We start from the raw sequence: 19817 nt of genomic DNA, 5'->3' as shown, positions 1-19817 counted from the left end.
GCTGTGCCAGGACACACGTGTTACACTTGTTTTTTTTAGTGTGCATTTTCGGGCAAACATTAAAATTTCACATGCAAGTAGTATAAGACACGATCCACATGGAAGTTGTTCTTGTTAGAGGACTCAGTTTGTGTAACTTAAAGGTACACTATGTAACTTGTAACTATACTACACTACACAGTGGTTGGCGACTCGGTCTAAAATAGTCTGAATATAAACCATTATTGGTCACACTTTAGATTAGGGTCCAGTTCTCCCAGTTAACTAACTATTAACTACAACTTTTGCCTCAATAAACTCTGATTACTGCTTATTAATAGTTAGTAAGGTAGTTAAGTTTAGGTATTGGGTAGGGTTAAGGGATGTAGAATATGATCATGCAGAATAAGGCATTAATATGAGCTTTATAAGTACTAATAAACAGCCAATATCTTATTAGTAATATGTATGCTAATAAGTAACTAGTTAATAGTGAGAATTGGAGCCTAAACTGAAGTGTTAACCACTTATTATAGACGTACCGTAGTGATTCAGGATAAGACAAAAACATGGTTTGGAAGATGGATTCATAATGTACTCAGTCATTATGTAAATGTTGTACATTTAAAACAAAAAGAGTTACATAGTGTACCATTAAAGTAATAACTTAAATGCAAGTTTTTATTTTTAAAGGAATAGTTCATCCAAAAATGCAAGTTTGATCATCAAGCTGACTTTCTTTCTTCTGTGGAACACAAAAGGAGATGTTTTGATGCTTTTTTCCATACAGTGAAAGTCAATGGGGACTGGGGCGATCAACCTCTAAAAATGACAGTAGTAAAAATAAAAGTATTTCATGCAGACATCTGTGAGGAACGGGCCAAAATTGAAGCTGCTTGTCGGCATGTTGTAATTGTAAATACCGTTATTACGAGATGACAACAAAAATAGCTAAATGAATCTGCAGTGGTCAGGTGGTATAAGTCGGAGCTCTCCGAAAATTTTAAGTTTACAAGTTATAATTACGAGTTCTATGAAGACGTGAACGCTTTTTACAAGTTGGAAGCTCATAATTACGGCACTTTCGACACATTACGACTCACTTTATCAATTAGTGTTTCCAGTGGCTGGAATTTTGTCAGTCAAAAGTAGTCGATCTCCGAATGCAACGTAACATGAGAAGAGTAGTAGAGATGGAAAGCTTCTAAAGCTTGTTTCCATATAAAGTCACAGATAATTTTTTATCTAAGTTATCATGTTTTTCATTGAAATTACAAGTTCATGACATTTCCTCATATGGAGTCAGTTCATTACATTGCATTCGGAGATCAACTACTTTTGACTGACAACATTTCAGCCACCAGAAACACAAACTGATAAAGTGAGTCGTACAAAACCTTTCTTTTTAGTAAACTTTGTGTACACAAACAATGTTCTCAATGCTGGAGTTCATGTGCAGAGCCCCTGGTGATACTTCGAGCAAAGTTTCATGTTGTGTCGAGCCTTCTTAGTGTTTTAAAAATAGCCATTTTGATGCTGTCATGGAAGTGCCCCATGCAGTCCCATTCAAAAGGCAATTTGACCTAAAACGAAAATACGGTCAAACTTAAAAGTGGCGTTTCCATTCTAATTATGCTTTAACACGAAAGTTTGACTCGGGTAGATTAACAAAAAGAGCCTAGGTTCAATTTTGGCGAGAGTTACCCTTTAATTGTTAATATTGCTAAATATCTCTTTCTGTGTTCCACAGATGAATGAAAATAATACAGGTTTAGAGCGACATCAGGCTCGCTATTCCTTTGGGGCAATAACGTGCACTTCAAAACAAAGTGTAACTTACAAATAAGTGGAGAAATAAGTGCTTTTGGAGAAAGGGTTGATGAGCTCACACACACACACATATTCAGGATCAGCCTTTCAGATAATCTCTGTTTTTTTTGTTTGTTTTTTGGCACTGAAATGAAAAACTGCCCCAGGATCAATTTTAAGGCATACAACATGTGCAACTTATAGGGGTGAAAGGTCATTTAGAGAAAGTTGAGTGAGGCAGGCAGGGACAGGGTGGCATGCAGACACTGGCATGTGAGGAGGTCACTAGAGGTCAATGCATCTGAATGCAGCCAACCATCATCACGTTCATTTTACCATCGTCACTCGAAACAAAAAGCACCTCAAACTGCAAACACAGCATGGCCAATGCCACTTCCCATTGGGCGAAATAGTCGTCTCAAAAGCCTACCACAAACCTGCATGAAACGTCAGTCCTCCTGAAAACGTGAATGGATGGAGTGATGGCAGAGAGATGAAAAGGAGAGGAGGAGAATGAAGAAGTTGAATGAAGGGCTGTGAAGATGGGGTTTGAGACACACTGTAATGTCAAAGGGTAAAGAGATAATGCTCGCACACAAATGTGCGCAGGCATTAACACACACAAAGGCCATTGAACGGCATCAGATACGTGATTAGTTAAGGAGACTTTCTATTATATAGGCTGCACAAGTATGCTATATTTTCTCAAAATTGCAACTTATCTACCACAAATTAAAGAGTAAAACATCACATATCTGATACATCTTTCAATGTCCTAGTATAGACGTGTTGTATTAGTATCAGCACAAAAAACAAGACACAAGCAGAAAAGCATGCAAAAACACAAACAAGTAAAACTACTGCAACTGATTTAACTGCAGCTTATTTGAGTGTCAGGTGCTGAACTTCCTGTGAACACTTTACATGATGATTTAAGGTGCCCCGATTATGCTTTTTTTATATATATTACCTTTCATGTAGTGTGTGATAGCTGTTTGTCAATGTAAAAGTTGAGTTATTGTCTCCCCGATTCTGAACTGCCTGAAAAGAGTCATCAGTAATTCCAGTCTTACTTCTAGCACGAACTTATGTAGGTTTGTAACAAATTTGCATAATGGTCTTAATTGGCTGCCAGTGAACAACGCCTACTTTGCCCCGCCCACAAACACTGTAGTTGTAGCTGAGACTGGAAGGGTTTGGTTCGTGTTGTCGACGTGTGGTTTTCAGCGCTGCGAAAACAAATACATTTTAATGCACTTCCAAAGGATGAGGACTCAAGCTTGAAATCAATACGGTAAAACCGATGCCATCGTTACTGTTCGTATTAGGGGTTGAACGTGTCGTTGCTGATCCGTGATCCGTACACGTTTAACAACCATAGATTAAAAGTTTATAATTTGCAAGAGTTTTGTCTTGTTAGATTACACATTCAGTAGATTTTAAACCATTCCAGTGCTAGAAGAGGAAAAAGAGAATTTAATTCAGTACACGCACGCTGTTATCTGTGCGCACAGAGAGACGCGCTTTTCAGATAACGCACCAACTCAGAATTGATTCCTCTTTCACGTTTCCTTACACTTGGTTGGACACATACAGACAAAATTAGGTCAAAATGCCAATCTCGGCAAGTATTCTCGTAAACACAGTGGGTTCTATCTCAAGAGAAAGAGAACAAGAGAAAGATGTGCATCATTATAATGGATCCATGTGTTCTGTCTTAAAGTGACAGCAGCCTATAAATACTTGCTGTTGTCTATGCAGTCTGTCATTAATGTTAATCAAACCACAAAACTAAGATGAATCTATGTTAAATTTATACAGTGAACATGGTGTTATTTTACATTTTATTATTACATTTCTGTACCTGAAATGAATACTACAGTTAAGACCATACTTTAGTCGTAACTTTGTTATATTGTATTTATCTATGCTTGAGATTTGGGTATTTGTTCTTATTTTTTACTGACTGTTCACGCACTTAGGCTAGTAGTTTTTGATGTGGTATCGGAGTACTTAAAGTGTGCTTTAAGTAATAAATGGAAAGCAAAATTACCCCCCACCCCCCAATTTTTTTTTTTCTTGCTGAATCCGAAAATTATCCGATCCCTGACTCAGAAACCATAATATGATCCGGACCGTGAGATTTGAGATCCATTGAACCACTAGTTTGCATTACTGTGTATCAAGTGTTGAAAAAGAGCTGAATTTCAGATATGTAATAGGCCTTTCATCTCCGATACACACGCTGTAAGCAGTCGACCAATCACAACAGACTGGGCCATCTGACCAATCAGAGCAGATTAGGCTCTCGGAAAGGAGGGGTTTAGAGAGACCGAATCCTTTATCAAACCGTTCAGACACTGTGCGAAAAGAGCTGATGCTGCAATGTATATTATGAGAAAATTAAAGTGTTTTTTGACCTTGGAAGCATGTAAGCCTATTGTAGGAGACCTCTAAAACTAAATTAAGCTTTTAAAATAGCATAATAGGGGCACTTTAAGTAATGACCTGAAACTTTACTACACTACAGTATACTAGTATGTGAATTTAATTGTATTACTGAAATTGTTAGTGTCCTCTAGGAAGATTAAACTGGACAGTGGCGTACCTGTCCCCCGACAGGTAGGGGGAGCTGTACGGCCGGAGCCCCGACAGCAGGGTGTGGTAGGAGTTGTGGAGAACCTTCTTGGTGCTACGCTGCCGTTGGAGGTGACTGAACAGTAATGTCAGTTCTCTGACCCACAAGCAAAAAATGAAAATAATCAAACATGATAAATGAAACAAAACAAAAAAGCAAAAAGAAGCCAAACAAACAAACAAACAAACAAACAAACAAACAAACAAACAAACAAACAAACAAACAAACACAAAGCTAAAAACAAAATGGTAAATTAACCATCATAATACTTTAAAAAGACAGGGATCATTCCATTTATAAAACATCTACTGTTTAAATATGTCATTTGTGTACTGAAATACACACTTCCCTGTCATTTTAAATGAATGGTAATTAGTCAAATTAATTCATCCAAAGATGAATGCATGTGGGATAAATAATATTAAAGGTAAAAATAGAAATATATAATTAAGAATAAAAAATGTGGCATAATATACTATATGGAAACACTGAGATACTTCATAAAAGCATTAAATTAAACAGTCAACCAATTATTGACCCATCTAAATTTGTGAAATTTGTTGGTTTCAAGAATATTTATAGGATCTGTTAAATTACTTCTTGAGTTTTTAATTAGTGTTATATCTACCAATATGTAGAAAATAAAAATCCTTCAAACATTAAATTTCCTTAAGAAGCAGACTGTAAAAGAATTTATTAATTTTTAAATACGTTATCTAACTTAAAACATTAGTCACATTAGGGTTTTTTTTTTATAATAAATGCTGGTTACAATTTCTATTTCTCCACATTTTTCATCCCACATTAACTGGAATTCAAATTAAATCTTATGTAACTCATGACTCAAACTGTCATAATCTTTGCTTTCAGTACATGCAAAAATTAATGTTGCAGATGAATAAAACAAAACAAAAGGAACGGCAAAACTATCAATTAAATCATGATTTCTGGGTCAAAGTACCATTTTTAATTAAAGTGAAATACATTTTGTGTGTCTGTGCATGGAGGATAATAAAATTAAATATTGTTTTCTCAGAAACATGATTATAAATCGGTCTGACTAATGCTAAAGTATTTGGGATATTTTGAACCCCTTCTTTTTGAAATCATGACCTCAAAAAGGCAAAGCCACCTGTCAGTCATATCAGTTACACACAAGGCCAGCTGAACGCGCACGGCACAGATAAGCATCTCCGCTGAGGGCTTGGCTGCATACTTACCTGAAGGACGGCAGCATACTGTCATAGAAATACCAGGTGGCCGTGAGATATGAGTGCTGAGCATCTGTAGAGTAGAGACGCCATGCAGCCTGGGGAGACAACACGACACAGCACGGCACAAGATGACCCACCCAGACGTACATGCACACAACACACACATATTTTGGACGTGGAAATAGAAATCGTGACTGTATATGCGGCAGGTGTGTTGCTGACTGAGCGCTCACCTGTATGAGGTTTGCAGCAGGAGTCCTTCTCTTCTCGAAGTGTTTCTGCCGGTGCTGCTCCTGCACTTTCAGAGCAAAACCCGAACCCAGGATGCCCTTACAGAAGGACAGAAGGCCATTAGCTGGTTTGGCATCGGTGGAAAAAGAAATGTCAACGGCCTTAAAATCGACACATTACTTACAGCGGGCAGGGCAAAGAAGGACACTCCCAGCAGGGCAAAGCAAGCCGCTAAAAGCCGACCTTGCCAGGTGCGCGGCGTCTTGTCACCGTAGCCGATCGTAGTGAGGGTGATCTGGGTGAAAACAGTGGAGGTAAGAGTAACTAAACGGCCAGGGGAGTCATGCATCATATAAAAAAAAAAACGTATTTATAGACCTTATAGCCAGGGACAGTGCCTATTTAATTTTTGACAGGAATGAAAACGAGTCTGTGAGGGATAGAAGTAAAGCGTTCAATGGATTATACTGTTGTTTACGTAACAACATACTGATTGTTCAGTCTTTCTGAAGAAAACAACAACTTTCAGTTGACAAAAACATCATAAAAAGTTGTGGTTGTGAAAATGATGTGATCTAGGACCTTTATACAGTGTGTGCCGTTGCAAAGACTGTACACGCCTATCCCTCACAGCCTCTTTTTCATCTGTGTTAACTTCAATATGGCGTCTGAGCCGACTAAAGTCTATGGTTAGTTTGGCCAGTGAAATGCATTGCAAGGTCGGGAGAAACAACAACAGAAAAACTGGTAATTCCAGTGGCAGTGGAAATTTCCAAAAAATTTAAACTATTAAACTATATGAAAATATTTTCATTGACTGAAATAAAACTAAATGAGGAAAAACTAAAAAAGGAAAAACAGAAACGACTCCAAACTAACTAAAATACAACAAAATTTACTAATTAATTTTAGTTTTCACTTTTTATACATAGTAGATTGTAACCTTTACAACCCACCCGAACTAAACATAAAAATACTGCTAGATAGCAATAACAGTAGACTGAGAACATTAAACCATTTAAACCAGTTAAACCAGCGCATTAACGTAAAATACTAAAATAAAAACTAAAACTGAAAATATTTTTTTTATTAAAATGATTCTTGTACTGTCATATATATATATATATATATATCAAAAAATAAACTGGTTTGAGACCCCTTGGACATGACACTTCTGAAATCGACCTTACTGATTCTAATTCTGCGGATTCAGGATATTATTCAACAATCAGTCTATTAGAGGCAGAATTATAATCCCAGTAGAAATGAAACCAAAATAATGAAAAAATATTCTGATCCCGGGAACTGACAGCGCTCTTACACAGGTTGTTAGATGAGCCGAGGGCAGTACTCACTGTTCCCCACCAGAGGGAGTCGGCATAGGTTGAAAACTCTTGGTTATCTTCCTTCTCAGCCAAATAGACCAAGAAGGAAGCAAAGATCAGCACCAGGAAGCCGATGTACCAGGCTGTGATCAGCTCCTGAAACACAAGAAAAACAATATTGCAGTATTTATTAAAAATTACTTATTCGTGCACATCATTATCTTTTTTATATTATGTGCTCTGGAAATATTTAAACCAAATATCTTCCCCTCCCTCTTGCAGCGTCATCTCTTCTCTTCTCTGATGATGTGTTTACTGGCGCGAGGGCGGAGCAACCTGTCACTCACATGAGATCGACCAATAGCAACCCACAACCATCCAATCAACTCCCCATGGACAAAATCAAGCCACGCCCAACATTTTTTTTCTAGTTCGAGAAGCTGTTTCACTCAGATAGACATCACAATAATGAAGAAAATGCTATCACAACTTCCGTTTTATGCTTGTTTGGGGCAGGGCTATTTGTTTGTTCGACCAATGGCAGATGGAGATAGAGTTTGGAAGCATATTTGAAAAGAATTGTTAATTAAGCAGTTCTTTAGATTTAAGGTGCGGATACGCACAAAACAAAAGTTTGCATAATGTGTATGTTTCATTGGTTTTCATAAAACATGTACAGTGACACTGAAGCGAACGTCCTCTGATGGATGAGTGTGTATGTGTGTGTGTGTGCTGTCACCTTGCTGTGAGCGTAGACCACAGAGCCCAGCAGCTTCCAGGTTCCTCCCCGGCGGTCCATGCGCACCATGCGCAAGATCTGCAGAAACCGCATGCTGCGTAGAGCAGATGTGGCGAAGATGTTTCCCTGTGTGCCTGCCGCTATCACTGCCAGCGACGCCACGAACACAATGAAGTCTGCATAACGAGACAAACATGATGACAAGAACAGAAAACAGAAACAATCTTTTTAAATGCATTCATTTCACCATGGGGTGGGACATACCTTCATTTTTTTTTTTTGAGGGGGCACATTTTCTTTTCTTTTTTTGTAAGACGTCTATAGTTTACTGTCCAGTGGATTGAAATCTCAATTAATCGTACATTGATATCCATGTACACTACCGTTCAAAAGTTTAGGGTCAGTAATGCATTTTTTTATTGAAAGAAATTAATAGTTCAGCAAAGATCCATTAAATTGATCAATATAAAAGACATTTAAAAGATTTGTATTTCAATTAAATTAATGTTCTTTCGAACATTCTAATAATCAAAGAATCTGAAAAAAACAAACAAATTATGGTTTCCACAAAAATATTAAGCAGCACAACTGTTTTCAACATTGATAATAATAATCAGAAATGTTTCTTTAGCAGCAAATCATGAAAGATCATGTGACACTGAAGCATAAGAGACTTCTATCAAAACATTAAAAATCTTACCGACCCCAAACTTTTGAATAGTGTACAGCTTTGACATTTCAATAATAATTATTTTTGTGTTACACGGTAAAAAAAAAAAAGTCATATGAGTTTCGAGTAACATGAGGAGAAACTGGAATTGATTGAATGGTGTTTTCTGCCACATATCTTTACAGAAACAGCTTTGTGCCCTTCAGGATCTCAGACTCCAGGTCTTTACACTTTACCTATGACACAGAAGGGTTTTCTGGCAAACCGTAGCCGGCCCTGCCATCCTCTGTACCGGCAGCAGCATCCGGCGGCCCAGACCCGCACAAAATACTCCAGCCCAAAAACCACGATCATCACAAACTCCTGCAAGTGAAATCAAATCATTTTCAGAATCAATCCTCTTAATAATGCCTGCCTTGTACTTTGAATAAGGCAATACATATATCAAAATTAAAATTTAAATAATAACGGATGCTCTGCCAGTAATATATTAATTAAAGTATACACTACCTAAAGATTAAAGTACTAGACAGTCAATTTACATCTAATTCATAAAAAATGAAGATTGCTTTGCTGTATACAATAGAGTAGTGTAGGGAGGACATATTTTTGTAGGCCAAAACTGGAAACGAGTTGTATTTTAGCCCAACGATTCAATGGGTTTTTATTTAAATACCTGAAATGGGGTCTGTGGTGAACACAAGATCAAGATCTTTTCACGTTTTATTCTACGACATAAAATAGCCTACAACAGTAATACCCTCTTGTGATTTTTTTTAAAGCTTTTACTTGTCTTGAAAAAGGAAGTTGCTAACAAGTGACCAAGGGCCAGATTTACTAACAGCGTGCGCCAGAACAAACCCTCTTTTGGTGTTAAAAAATGTTCTAAAGACACACAGTGAATATTTTTTGCGGCTGACCTTATTGCATTTGCATTTGTTTGAGTTCGAGGGAATCGGGTTGGCCTACAAAAATACATCATCACTCCAGCGCTCTATTGAGAGATTGATGCAAGTCCTGATTTACGCTCAATCATGTGACTGCATAAGATGCCACAGACGGTCTGGATTCACAGAGGCCTGTGCTAAATGCTTGTATTGATTACAGTGGCACCCGCGCTCTCAATGTGAACACATTACAGACTGAGTCTCTAGGCATTACCAGAACCTGCATGATAGACAACATGGGCCTTTCCTGAAGGAGACCATTAAATGCAAGAAAAGTGGGAGAGAAAGTCAGCGTGAGGGGGGAAAGCACTTCATACTGAATGAGTGATTATAGAATTTCAGCTAAGATTATTGGATGAAGTCGGCTACTTCTGCATACTCAACAACACCTGAATCCTGCCGTGTGCTTACACTGCCATTTCCCAGCGCAAAGATCCCAGCGGAAAACAAAATGCACACTTAATGCAGCCACAGGGAGACATGAGACAGTACAAGAATGCTTACAGTGTGTGCCAATCAGATGAGAAACGAACCTGGCCTGAGACGCTGCTAAAACGCTAATGAAAATAAGGCCTAATATGAGTTTCATAGCAGTTCTAAAGAGAGCAAACACCCCCTACTGACAACAGCTTATCATACTTAATAAAGTTTGTAATGAACGGGACGCAGAAAGACTCTTTAGCAAAATGCCTTATAATGAATTTATAGTTACAATCCTTATACAACTTTCTACAGCATAAATGTACGTTTATGCTTACAAAGGATTCCAGAATAATGCCAGCTGGACTAATAAGATAAACCGCTTAGTAACACAATGGACAGCAAAACAGGCTTGCATACACGGCACATTTGATCCATAATGCTGGCAAACAGAAAAAATATCACCTTTTTTGAAGACACTCCTCCAAAAACACCTCAAAAAAGATATATAGGCTGTGATTGGACAGGCTAACAGCCACGGAGAAAGCACCGTGCGATTAATTATTCAGATGATGGGCTATTATGAATGTATTAGAGATGGCACAGACAATGTGGATGTGCTGTGAAGGTACTTAGATCAGTCTGTGGTTGCCAACTCTGAATCTTCTTTAAACTACGTTTTTGGATATAAAACACAGGAAGGAAGTCAAACCATTTGCTCTACAGGTAAGAGAGAGAGTGAATGGATTCATTTAAATGCAATTTAATAGATTTAATAGATTGCATACTGTGTCAGATTTAAAGTCGTTTGGAGACGAGGCTATGATTCAGTCATTAATTAAGAACTAACAAGAAACAATTCTCCATTTGTACTTTTGTGATTTCTATTTATCTTAAAAATATTTGTGGGACGCATGCATTTATGAGTAGGCCTTGCTGATTTTTTTTTATTTTCAGAGCATTTCAGTATTGAAAATATGGTAAAATGTCTTGAATGGAGCTGAGAATACTACACTTTTATTGGTAGCTGAACGCAAGATCAAATTAGCCAAAATATTAAATAAATAAATGAGCAACTGCACCTGTACTTCAAAAAAAAAAATGTATGTGGAGGTTTTTGTCCCTGCTGGAAGATGTTGTAATTACACCATCGAGACATACAAAAAAACTCTCTATTGACAGCCATTCAATTATATTCTGAATAAAATATTATTTTACAAGAAACATATAAATTGCTAATATTTCTATCCAGCTAACAGGGAACATTCTCATAACTTTGGCAAGGTTCTTCCAGTAACGTTAATAGAGCGTTTGTTCAAGTTATCTAGTCTTTAATGATGTTCTCAAATAATGTTAACCATTATTTATACATTGCTCACGGAATGTGTATTCTGAAATGTTTTAGTTGGGCATTTGTCTAACATTTTACTACGTGTGCCAGAATGTTTAGTAAACATTCAAAAGTAACATTCCCATAATGTTTGCAAAATGATCAAATGGAATGTTCCATTAACAAATCGCATAACCAAGAAAAAATGTTTTGAACGTTAAAAAAAAAAAAATCTGAACATTTTCATAACATAATGGGAACGTTAGCAATTCATTCCAAGAACATATTTTTGTTAGCTGGGTATGTGTGACCCTGGACCACAAAACCAGTCACATGGTACATTTTTTTGAAATTGAGATTTATCCATCATCTGAAAGCTGAATAAATAAGCTTTCCATTGATGTATGGTTTGTTAAAACCAGTTTTATGATCCAGAGTCACATATGTTTAACCAGTATCTGGTGTTTTTTGGAAGAGTCTTAAAAGCCTCACCGCTAAGGATAGTCACTGGTGAATGATTTGGGACGCTGCATGTTCTTGTGGTGTCAGCATTATTATGACGTCTTTCTCTTCCAGAGGGATTAGTATTGTTAGCCTGTTTAAGGTATAGTTTGTGTGATTTTTAACCCCTTACCAGGATGAAGAGCGCTTCGTTGGCAAATTTATGATGGTCTGGAATGGTGGAGAAAACAGAAAGCACCAGACAGCTGAACACTAGGAGAAAACTGAAACACAAACAAACACACACAAACTAATAGATCAAAATACAAAAACACATCTGGGGTGAGTTCTGGTCTTTATCAGGTCATATGTCATCATGTAAAACACAGACTTAGAATTGTTATTTTATTTATTTTTTAATCTATACCATGATACCTCAGGAAACAATAAAAAAAATGAAAAACAACAAAAACATACACTACATTTCAAAAGTTTGCGGTCAATAAGATTTTTTTTAAAGAAAATGTATTCAGCAAGGAAGCATTAAATTGATCAAAAGTGACTTGAAACGTATTGAAAATGTTACAAAAGATTTGTTTAAAATAAATGATGTTTTATTTTCATCAAGGAATCCTGAAAAAAAGTGAAGGATCATGTGACACTGAAGACTGGAGTAATGATGCTGAAAAATCAGCTTTGATCACAGGAATAAATGACATTTTACAATATATTCACATAGAAAACGGGTATTTTAAACTGTAATAATATTTCACGGTATTTAAGATCAAATAAACACAGCCTTGGTGAGCATAAGAGACTTCTTTCAAAAACATTAAAAAAATCTTGCTGACCCCAAACTTTTGAACAGTTTCACAATGACACAGCAAAGACTGTCCAAAAACTCAAACACAAACATGTGATCAACACGTACTGATGGATATCGGCCTCTGGTGGGCCGAGAAACTTGGGCGCCATGACAATGACACCCCATAATCCAAGTTGGCACGCATCTTATCCACACAGATGCACTTAATCACTGCTGTCACAGACCCCGCTCGGAAAAAGCCCAGCATGCCCACTCAAAATGGAGTGTATAAAAGCAGAGATTACATCCCTACTTCCTGCCATTTCTCGGGAGCACTCAAGAATCTTTGGGAAAAGGGGCCCTTTTGTAAGAACTGGGGAATCAGGATCGTTCCAGGTTCTCCCAGCTGAAGCGCCGCAAAACAAAAGCTGGATTCGCCCCGCGGTTCTCAGGGAAGTTGTTGGAGTCCGATCGGCTCCGTGCGAGCAGCTGCTGCTGGGGAAGATGCCAAATCCCACAAGGACCCAAACCCGACACATCTGGCCCGCTGGCTTGGACCGTCCCTCCCTCGCATTACGTCTCAGTTTTGCAATCTAACTGCAGGAGGACGGTGTGAAATTGTTCAGCTGTGCTCTTGGCCATAATGAGACGGTTAAGAGCAACAGTGTCCTTCTTCAGGGTTGTGAGGAAATGTGAGATGATCCAAATAGTCACAACAACAGAACCTTGTTGCTTAATGAGGCCCTTAAGGACGTTTGAAATACAACTCCTGAGGCTTTCTCACAGTCAGTTATTGATATAAACGGGGTAGATGCTAATAGCACACACTCTAAGGAGTGAAAAATGTTATGAGTCTGACAGATCGTAATGAGCGGATGTTCACTTATTCACTCAGAAAAGAGGAAGGAGACAAAGATAGGTGACGACCAGTTAACGTCTCCCTCAAAATACATTACTGTTAGAGGGTTAGCACCTGACATCAGAAGAGGCTGGACACACCTAGAAAAGGCCAAGGATAATAATACACTTCCCAAAGTTTTCTATGTGTTTACCATCCCAAAGAATGTGTCAAGAAACAAAACATCAGCAAAGAAGCCCCGGATGAAGCTGTAATCCATGCCTTCGTGTGTAGGATGGGGGAAAACAAATCTATTTTACAAATCATGGGTGAGTGGAAACACCTGTGGTTTAAAGTAACAAACAGGATTAATAATACATGGATTTTAGTGCTTATTTAACATGCACAAACACTTTTCGAACGCATTTAATGGACTTGGTTTCTGGAGGCATTTTCCAAAGTTTTACGTTTAAACGGTTTCTGAAAGTCTGCAGTCTCTGGTACACAAGAATTGAAGTTAGCTGGGTCCAAAGTGCTAGAAAAAAGTATGACCTTAAGCAAACAAGATCAAATTATATATTATATTATATATATTATATCTATATAGGATATAGATAGATAGATAGATAGATAGATAGATAGATAGATAGATAGATAGATAGATAGATAGATGGATAGATGGATAGATGGATAGATGGATAGATGGATAGATGGATAGATGGATAGATGGATAGATGGATAGATGGATAGATGGATAGATGGATAGATAGATAGATAGATAGATAGATAGATAGATAGATAGATAGATAGATATGCAGTTCATCTGGACAATTAACCTTGTAATTAACTCATGTAGCTCATTTGAATACATTTTTGAATAGATTGACAGGCTTTATAAAAATATCACAGATTATGGGATCTATTAAGGCATTGATCTGAAGATTTTAGTCAATTAGTTTTAAATGTGCTCTTCTAACATTCTTTATGCATAAATAATATTTTGGAAAACCTCAGACGACTAAAAGGTCATTTAATCCCTGTGCCGTTTCTGCTGAGTATGACTGATTAGAGCCAAACTTATGTACTGTAGGTAAAATGATCCCTCATTAAACAAACATAAAAAAAACCCACACTGAAACCCAGACACTGCTTAGCGTCCCCCAATAGATTTCCATAAAAAAAAACGATGAACGCAGTAAAAAAAGATACAGTAGTGCATGCAAAGACCATGTGCGGCTAGCATTTCAGCTGAGAAGCAAGTTCTGAACCCAACCTCCAAGCACAAAGTCAATCTGCCAAAAGCAGAAATCAAATCCTCAAATCAGCAAAAATGACAGTCTCACGAGGTGAAAACAATGCGGTGCCACGAGTGTATTTCCTGGTAAGCACATGATTTGGCTGTAAACCATGTCGATACCGTTCTCTGATGTAACAGCCTGCGTTGACAATTGATCCAGGTTGAATTTTGGGGAGAAAAGCTTATCATATATAACCTTGTGAAACCAACAAATGCACAGACAACAAATGGACCTTGTAAACACACACACAAAAAAAGAAGAAAGCAGTTAAAAAAACAACAGACACTTTATTTTCAGTTCAAACCAAAGAAAATAAAACACTACACACAGCCCAGTACTAGCCAAATACTTATACTCTCTTTTTATAGCAAGTACTTATTGCTATGTTGATAAATGTCAGTTTAATCATGACAGTGATAGTTTTAATATGTTATTGAACATGGCAATGTTAATGTAAATGGTCTTGTCCGACTAGATCTGCTTGTCGAAAAAGATCATACACATATAGTGCCCTATCTTGCACCCAGCGCAATTGACTTTGTACACAGACGCATGTATCATTCCTATTTTGCACCCGCGCACAGCGGAGTTTTCCCTCCACAGACGCACGTCGGTAAACTAGGAAATGAACTTGCGAAAAGAGGAGGCGTGTTCCAGCGTAAACGTTCCCTGGTGCTATTTTGCAGTTTCAGAAAACAATTCCGCCACAAACCAGTAGAAACCTAGTCTAAAGTCAGTGGCGCGTTGCGCATGTTATTCATGTGCTATTTTAAGGGCGCATGCTGGCCATAATCAATGTAGCGTGTGCACAACGCGCATACACTTTGCTTCTCTCATCTACTCAGACGCAGCAGTTTTCATTTTTAGAAAACCATACATTATTACAAGGAAAAATATTAACACACGAGGGAAATCATTGTTGTGTCCATGAAGATGTGAAAAAATAGGCATAAATCTAGCTTACACATTTACCCAAATTTTTATACGCCTGTTTAACCGAATCTAATTTGGGTGGGTTTCTCCATCCCCAACATCACTTCTCTGTGTTTTACGGCCCTGACGAGAACGTCGGTCTCCTCGGCTGTGAACCGCTCCTGGCAAATCCGCCGTTATAATAGCAATCCGCCATGGAACAAGCGCGTCTGCTCTTAAAGGGAATGTGAGATGTCGCTCTGATTGGTTTATTTCACGTTACGCCCAAACCACACCTATGAATAATGAAGCTACTCCAGACCAACCCATTTTAGATATGCGTCGGGCACAAGAGTCATTTATCAAGCCGGTATAATAGCAACAGCGCCCGAGACCCGCCCACAAAGTTACTTGCGTTTCGCGCTTGATACTTGCATTTCAGATCGTTAAAATAGGGCCAAAAATGAGTAAATGATGACAGATTTGAATATTTTTTCTTTTAAATTCCAGAGCTTCCCACTATAACCACCAATTTTCCCAGCAACAGACATTTTATACAGGATCCAAACAATGTATCCATCCAGGTTTGGCACAAGGAAATATAAGTCACAGGTAAATCTTAGAAGACTTAATGTCTTTAAAGTAACATCTATTATAGTTTCACAAAATTGAATGTGGGTTATGAAATGAACCTTGCAATAATGATGCATGACCTGCTTCGTTCTTCTCATTCTCTTCAATACATGAAGATGAAGTATGCTGTACAGGAACCTGCTGTGGTCCTCATTAGACTAAATCTTCACTTATTCATCACTTGGACTGTTAATGTGCCATAAAGGCTCCAGCGAGATGAAAGCATGAGGACATAGATATGGGCCATGTGGGTAAACAGAAGGGGATGATGAATAGTGAGGGATTTACACATTGCTGAGCTGGACTCTGTAGACTGTATGCCACAAAACATCTGCACATCTCTGACCCTAATTCAATCACAGCAAGCTGATGGTATCAGTTACGCACAAAGAGTTAAACATTAAGCTACGCTAAGGGTGAAAGAAGGATAAATGTTCGGAATTGGAAAAGGTGGAAGAGGTCATGTGACTCACTAGAGCTGCATGATTCTGGATAAATTGAGAATCATGATTATTTTTTTTTTAAAATAGAGATTCCCACGATTCTGAAGACAACTAAATATGATTATTTTTTTAAATAGAAAACAAAATATGTAATTTACTTTCACTTTTAAAAAAAAAATTGCTGATAATTTACTCACCCCAATGTCATCCAAGATATCCATGTCTTTCTTTCTTCAGTCGAAAAGAAATGAAGGTTTTTGAGGAAACATTCCAGGATTTTTCTACACAGAATGGACTTCAGTGGCAACAACTATACCAATGTTCAAAGAAGGTTCAAATGTCCGTCTCAATGCAGCTTCAAAGTCTCTACACGATCCCAGTTGAGAAATAAGGGTCTCATCTCGCCTACATCATCATCTGATTTTACATCAGTTTGAATGAATGATTCAATGAATCACTCGAATCAATGAATCACTTCACTTGTTTTATTACTGGATGAATCAGCGTTTTGAACAAATCTCTTGAATGAATGACTCGATGACACATTTTTCTAACAGTCACTTGTAATTAATACAATCTTTATTTGGAGCATCAAGTTACTAATTCAAAAGGGGATTTACTTTATTTGGATCTATATAGTAGACATCAGTGTTTATATCCGAACTTTTATGCCAGTACTTCTGTGAATTATTGTAACACAGAAATAGACAGTGTGGCTCTCTAGCACTGTATAAACTTCAACAGCGTGCGTTTTCCGGGAATGACTCACCTAAGACTTCATGACAACACACACAAATTAGTATGTAGATGGTTTAAAAATCCAGAAAACAAATAGTACAGCAAATCAGAGAAAGAAGAGAACAAGATTGCACCTCTAAGCAGAGGACAAAGGTGGCAGCAGTGGAAAGCTCTATAAATATCCACGTGCCTTGAATTGTGACAGCCTGCAAATTTGTCCAGTACACACAACCACATTGTTAATGCTGCGTGGTGTCTGTGGGGAATATAAGAAAAGGAAAGGAAGGCTGAAGATGCAAAAAAGATGAATGCCTTGATACTGCACAGGGCTTTATATAGTGCAATTAGGTGTGTATGGTAACCTGAACAAAAGAGAGAACATCTAAACATCTGCCCAAGTCACAATACACTGTTTAAATGGATTCTTACATCCAGCAAATAAAACTGATAAAATACCAACAATTTCCTTGATTATTGTAGATGCTTTTCTATTACGATAAACTGTGATTTTAAATGGATTTTTCAAACGGGTTCAGTCCCATTCACCCCTTCCCAGCATGCACTGGGGTGTGAATAATTAATACAGTTGCATATTAGTTATTTTATAATGTGTTTGTCTGTAAATAACACTTTGCATGGAATATTTTTGAAGATTTAGATTTTTATGTGGAAAGCTAAGCAGAGAGGTCTGCCTATGGTTTTACAAAATTTATTTACTCTTGTATCAGAGGAAGATGGCCATAGAAGGCCATATCATTTTAAAACTCTTTTTGCACATACTACACAAAAACAGATGTGTTTGTCTATTTACGGAGTTAAACTGTAGAACATCTTGGACTATGAACTGAAGTGCTGCAAAAGTGTTTGTAAATTTAAGAATTTGTATAAGGAATGTTACAAGAAAAATGATGACAAACACGCTTAAAATGATGATAATTAAGTGTAAAGATAGGTATTACTGAAAATGTTTGGTGTTTGGGGTGAGGATTGGGGTTGATCCATTTATAAAGCAGCTCTTTTTTATTTTTTTTCTGATGTGCACAAATAAGCGACAGGTGCCATAAGATTTTCTTCTTCCTGTTCCTTTTTTTTTATTCGTTCATGCACGTTATGAATGAATGAATGAATGAATGAATGAATAAACATCTATGAATAAAATATCAATTGAATTAATGTATTTAACATTATTAAACTTGATGTACTGATGTTAAATTAAAATGATTTGATTTCAGCTGTTCCAATGACGGCAAATTAAAATTAACATTAAAATTAACATTAAGTTCAGTCATTTAAAGTCGACATGAAATGTGTATCCGAGAGAAACGGCAGAACAAATATAGGGCGGGACTTGATTTTGTTCATAGGGAACTAATTGGATGGTTGTGGTTTTCTATTGGTCGATCTCATGTGAGTGACAGGTAGCCCCGCCCTCGTGCCATTAAATACAGTAAACAGAAGAGACGTCATTGCAGGAGGATAGGGAAGTTATTTTGTTTAGAGATTATGATGCACATAAATAAATAATAAATGATGTGCATGGATAAATCATTTATTTATAGTAAATTCTGCAATATTAAAAAACAAGAATGATCCATTTTGATTTAATGGTTAAAGTCAATGAATTGCAAACAGCTGCCTTCATTTTTTAAATAAAAACACTTTTGCTGAAAATAAAATCAAAGAAATATTACAAGTTGATGTTATTACTGCAAAAATATGGAGGGTTATTGGGCTGTATTCACAGTCCAAGAATTGAAAATTGGAAATACAAATTGTCTAATGAGGGAACACATCTTGCTGAGGTATAACAAGAAGAGACACTGGTTTGGCAATACAAGCTCTGCTGGGAAATACAAAGCAAAACCAAACAATACATCCATTACACATCTGTTATCCACAGTCGACAGAGCTGCCATGTCAGTTCAGTATTTATTTAATTGTAAAGTGTAATTGGAAGTCAATGTTTAATAAACCGTACACAGTTGTGAAAGACGTCAAAAAGAAGAAGCAGGAGCAGAGCGGGAAGTAAAACGCTTCCATTGCAGTAACCAGTCAGTGCACAAATACTTAATGTCAGCGAAACAGGGTTAACACTGATACCTATCACACAAATAGAAACACAAATAGAAATACAAGTGAAAACGAGCACAGACACTTCCCAGAAGAAAGCACGGACTCCAGCAACTGAATCATGCAAAAATCTGCCCTGCATGTGGCATGAGGTTATTATAAGGTCATTTAAATATTTTTAAAAGGACACTTCAGATCTGGAAAGGAAAGGCTGGTTATTGCTCAACTTCTAAAGGTTGTTTGGTTTGATTTTATGTTTTGTTAGCTTAAAAGCAATAATTCACCCAAAAATGTACATATATGAAGAGCCACTATTTATTCATCCTCATATCGGTCT

At 37.2% G+C, this 19817-nt stretch overlaps 1 protein-coding gene across 2 annotated transcripts in view; it reads right to left on the bottom strand.

Annotated features, from left to right (window-relative positions):
* Positions 1-19817, bottom strand: part of kcnq4 (potassium voltage-gated channel subfamily Q member 4) — a 56236-nt gene that overhangs the window by 11973 nt on the left and 24446 nt on the right. For both annotated transcript variants that reach the window (XM_081376993.1, XM_081376992.1), the window contains 8 exons: positions 11937-12027; positions 8842-8968; positions 7936-8111; positions 7227-7352; positions 6056-6166; positions 5874-5969; positions 5647-5735; positions 4397-4522 (listed from right to left, as the gene is read on the bottom strand). In XM_081376993.1, the coding sequence (XP_081233119.1) occupies positions 4397-4522; positions 5647-5735; positions 5874-5969; positions 6056-6166; positions 7227-7352; positions 7936-8111; positions 8842-8968; positions 11937-12027 (942 nt within the window). The remainder of the gene's footprint in view (positions 1-4396; positions 4523-5646; positions 5736-5873; positions 5970-6055; positions 6167-7226; positions 7353-7935; positions 8112-8841; positions 8969-11936; positions 12028-19817) is intronic.

Source organism: Scardinius erythrophthalmus, assembly GCF_964197995.2.
Source record: "Scardinius erythrophthalmus genome assembly, chromosome: 10".
Classification (NCBI taxonomy): domain Eukaryota; kingdom Metazoa; phylum Chordata; class Actinopteri; order Cypriniformes; family Leuciscidae; genus Scardinius; species Scardinius erythrophthalmus.
The sequence above is the reverse complement of the archived record's forward strand: the minus strand, read 5'-3'. Positions and strand labels throughout refer to the sequence as shown.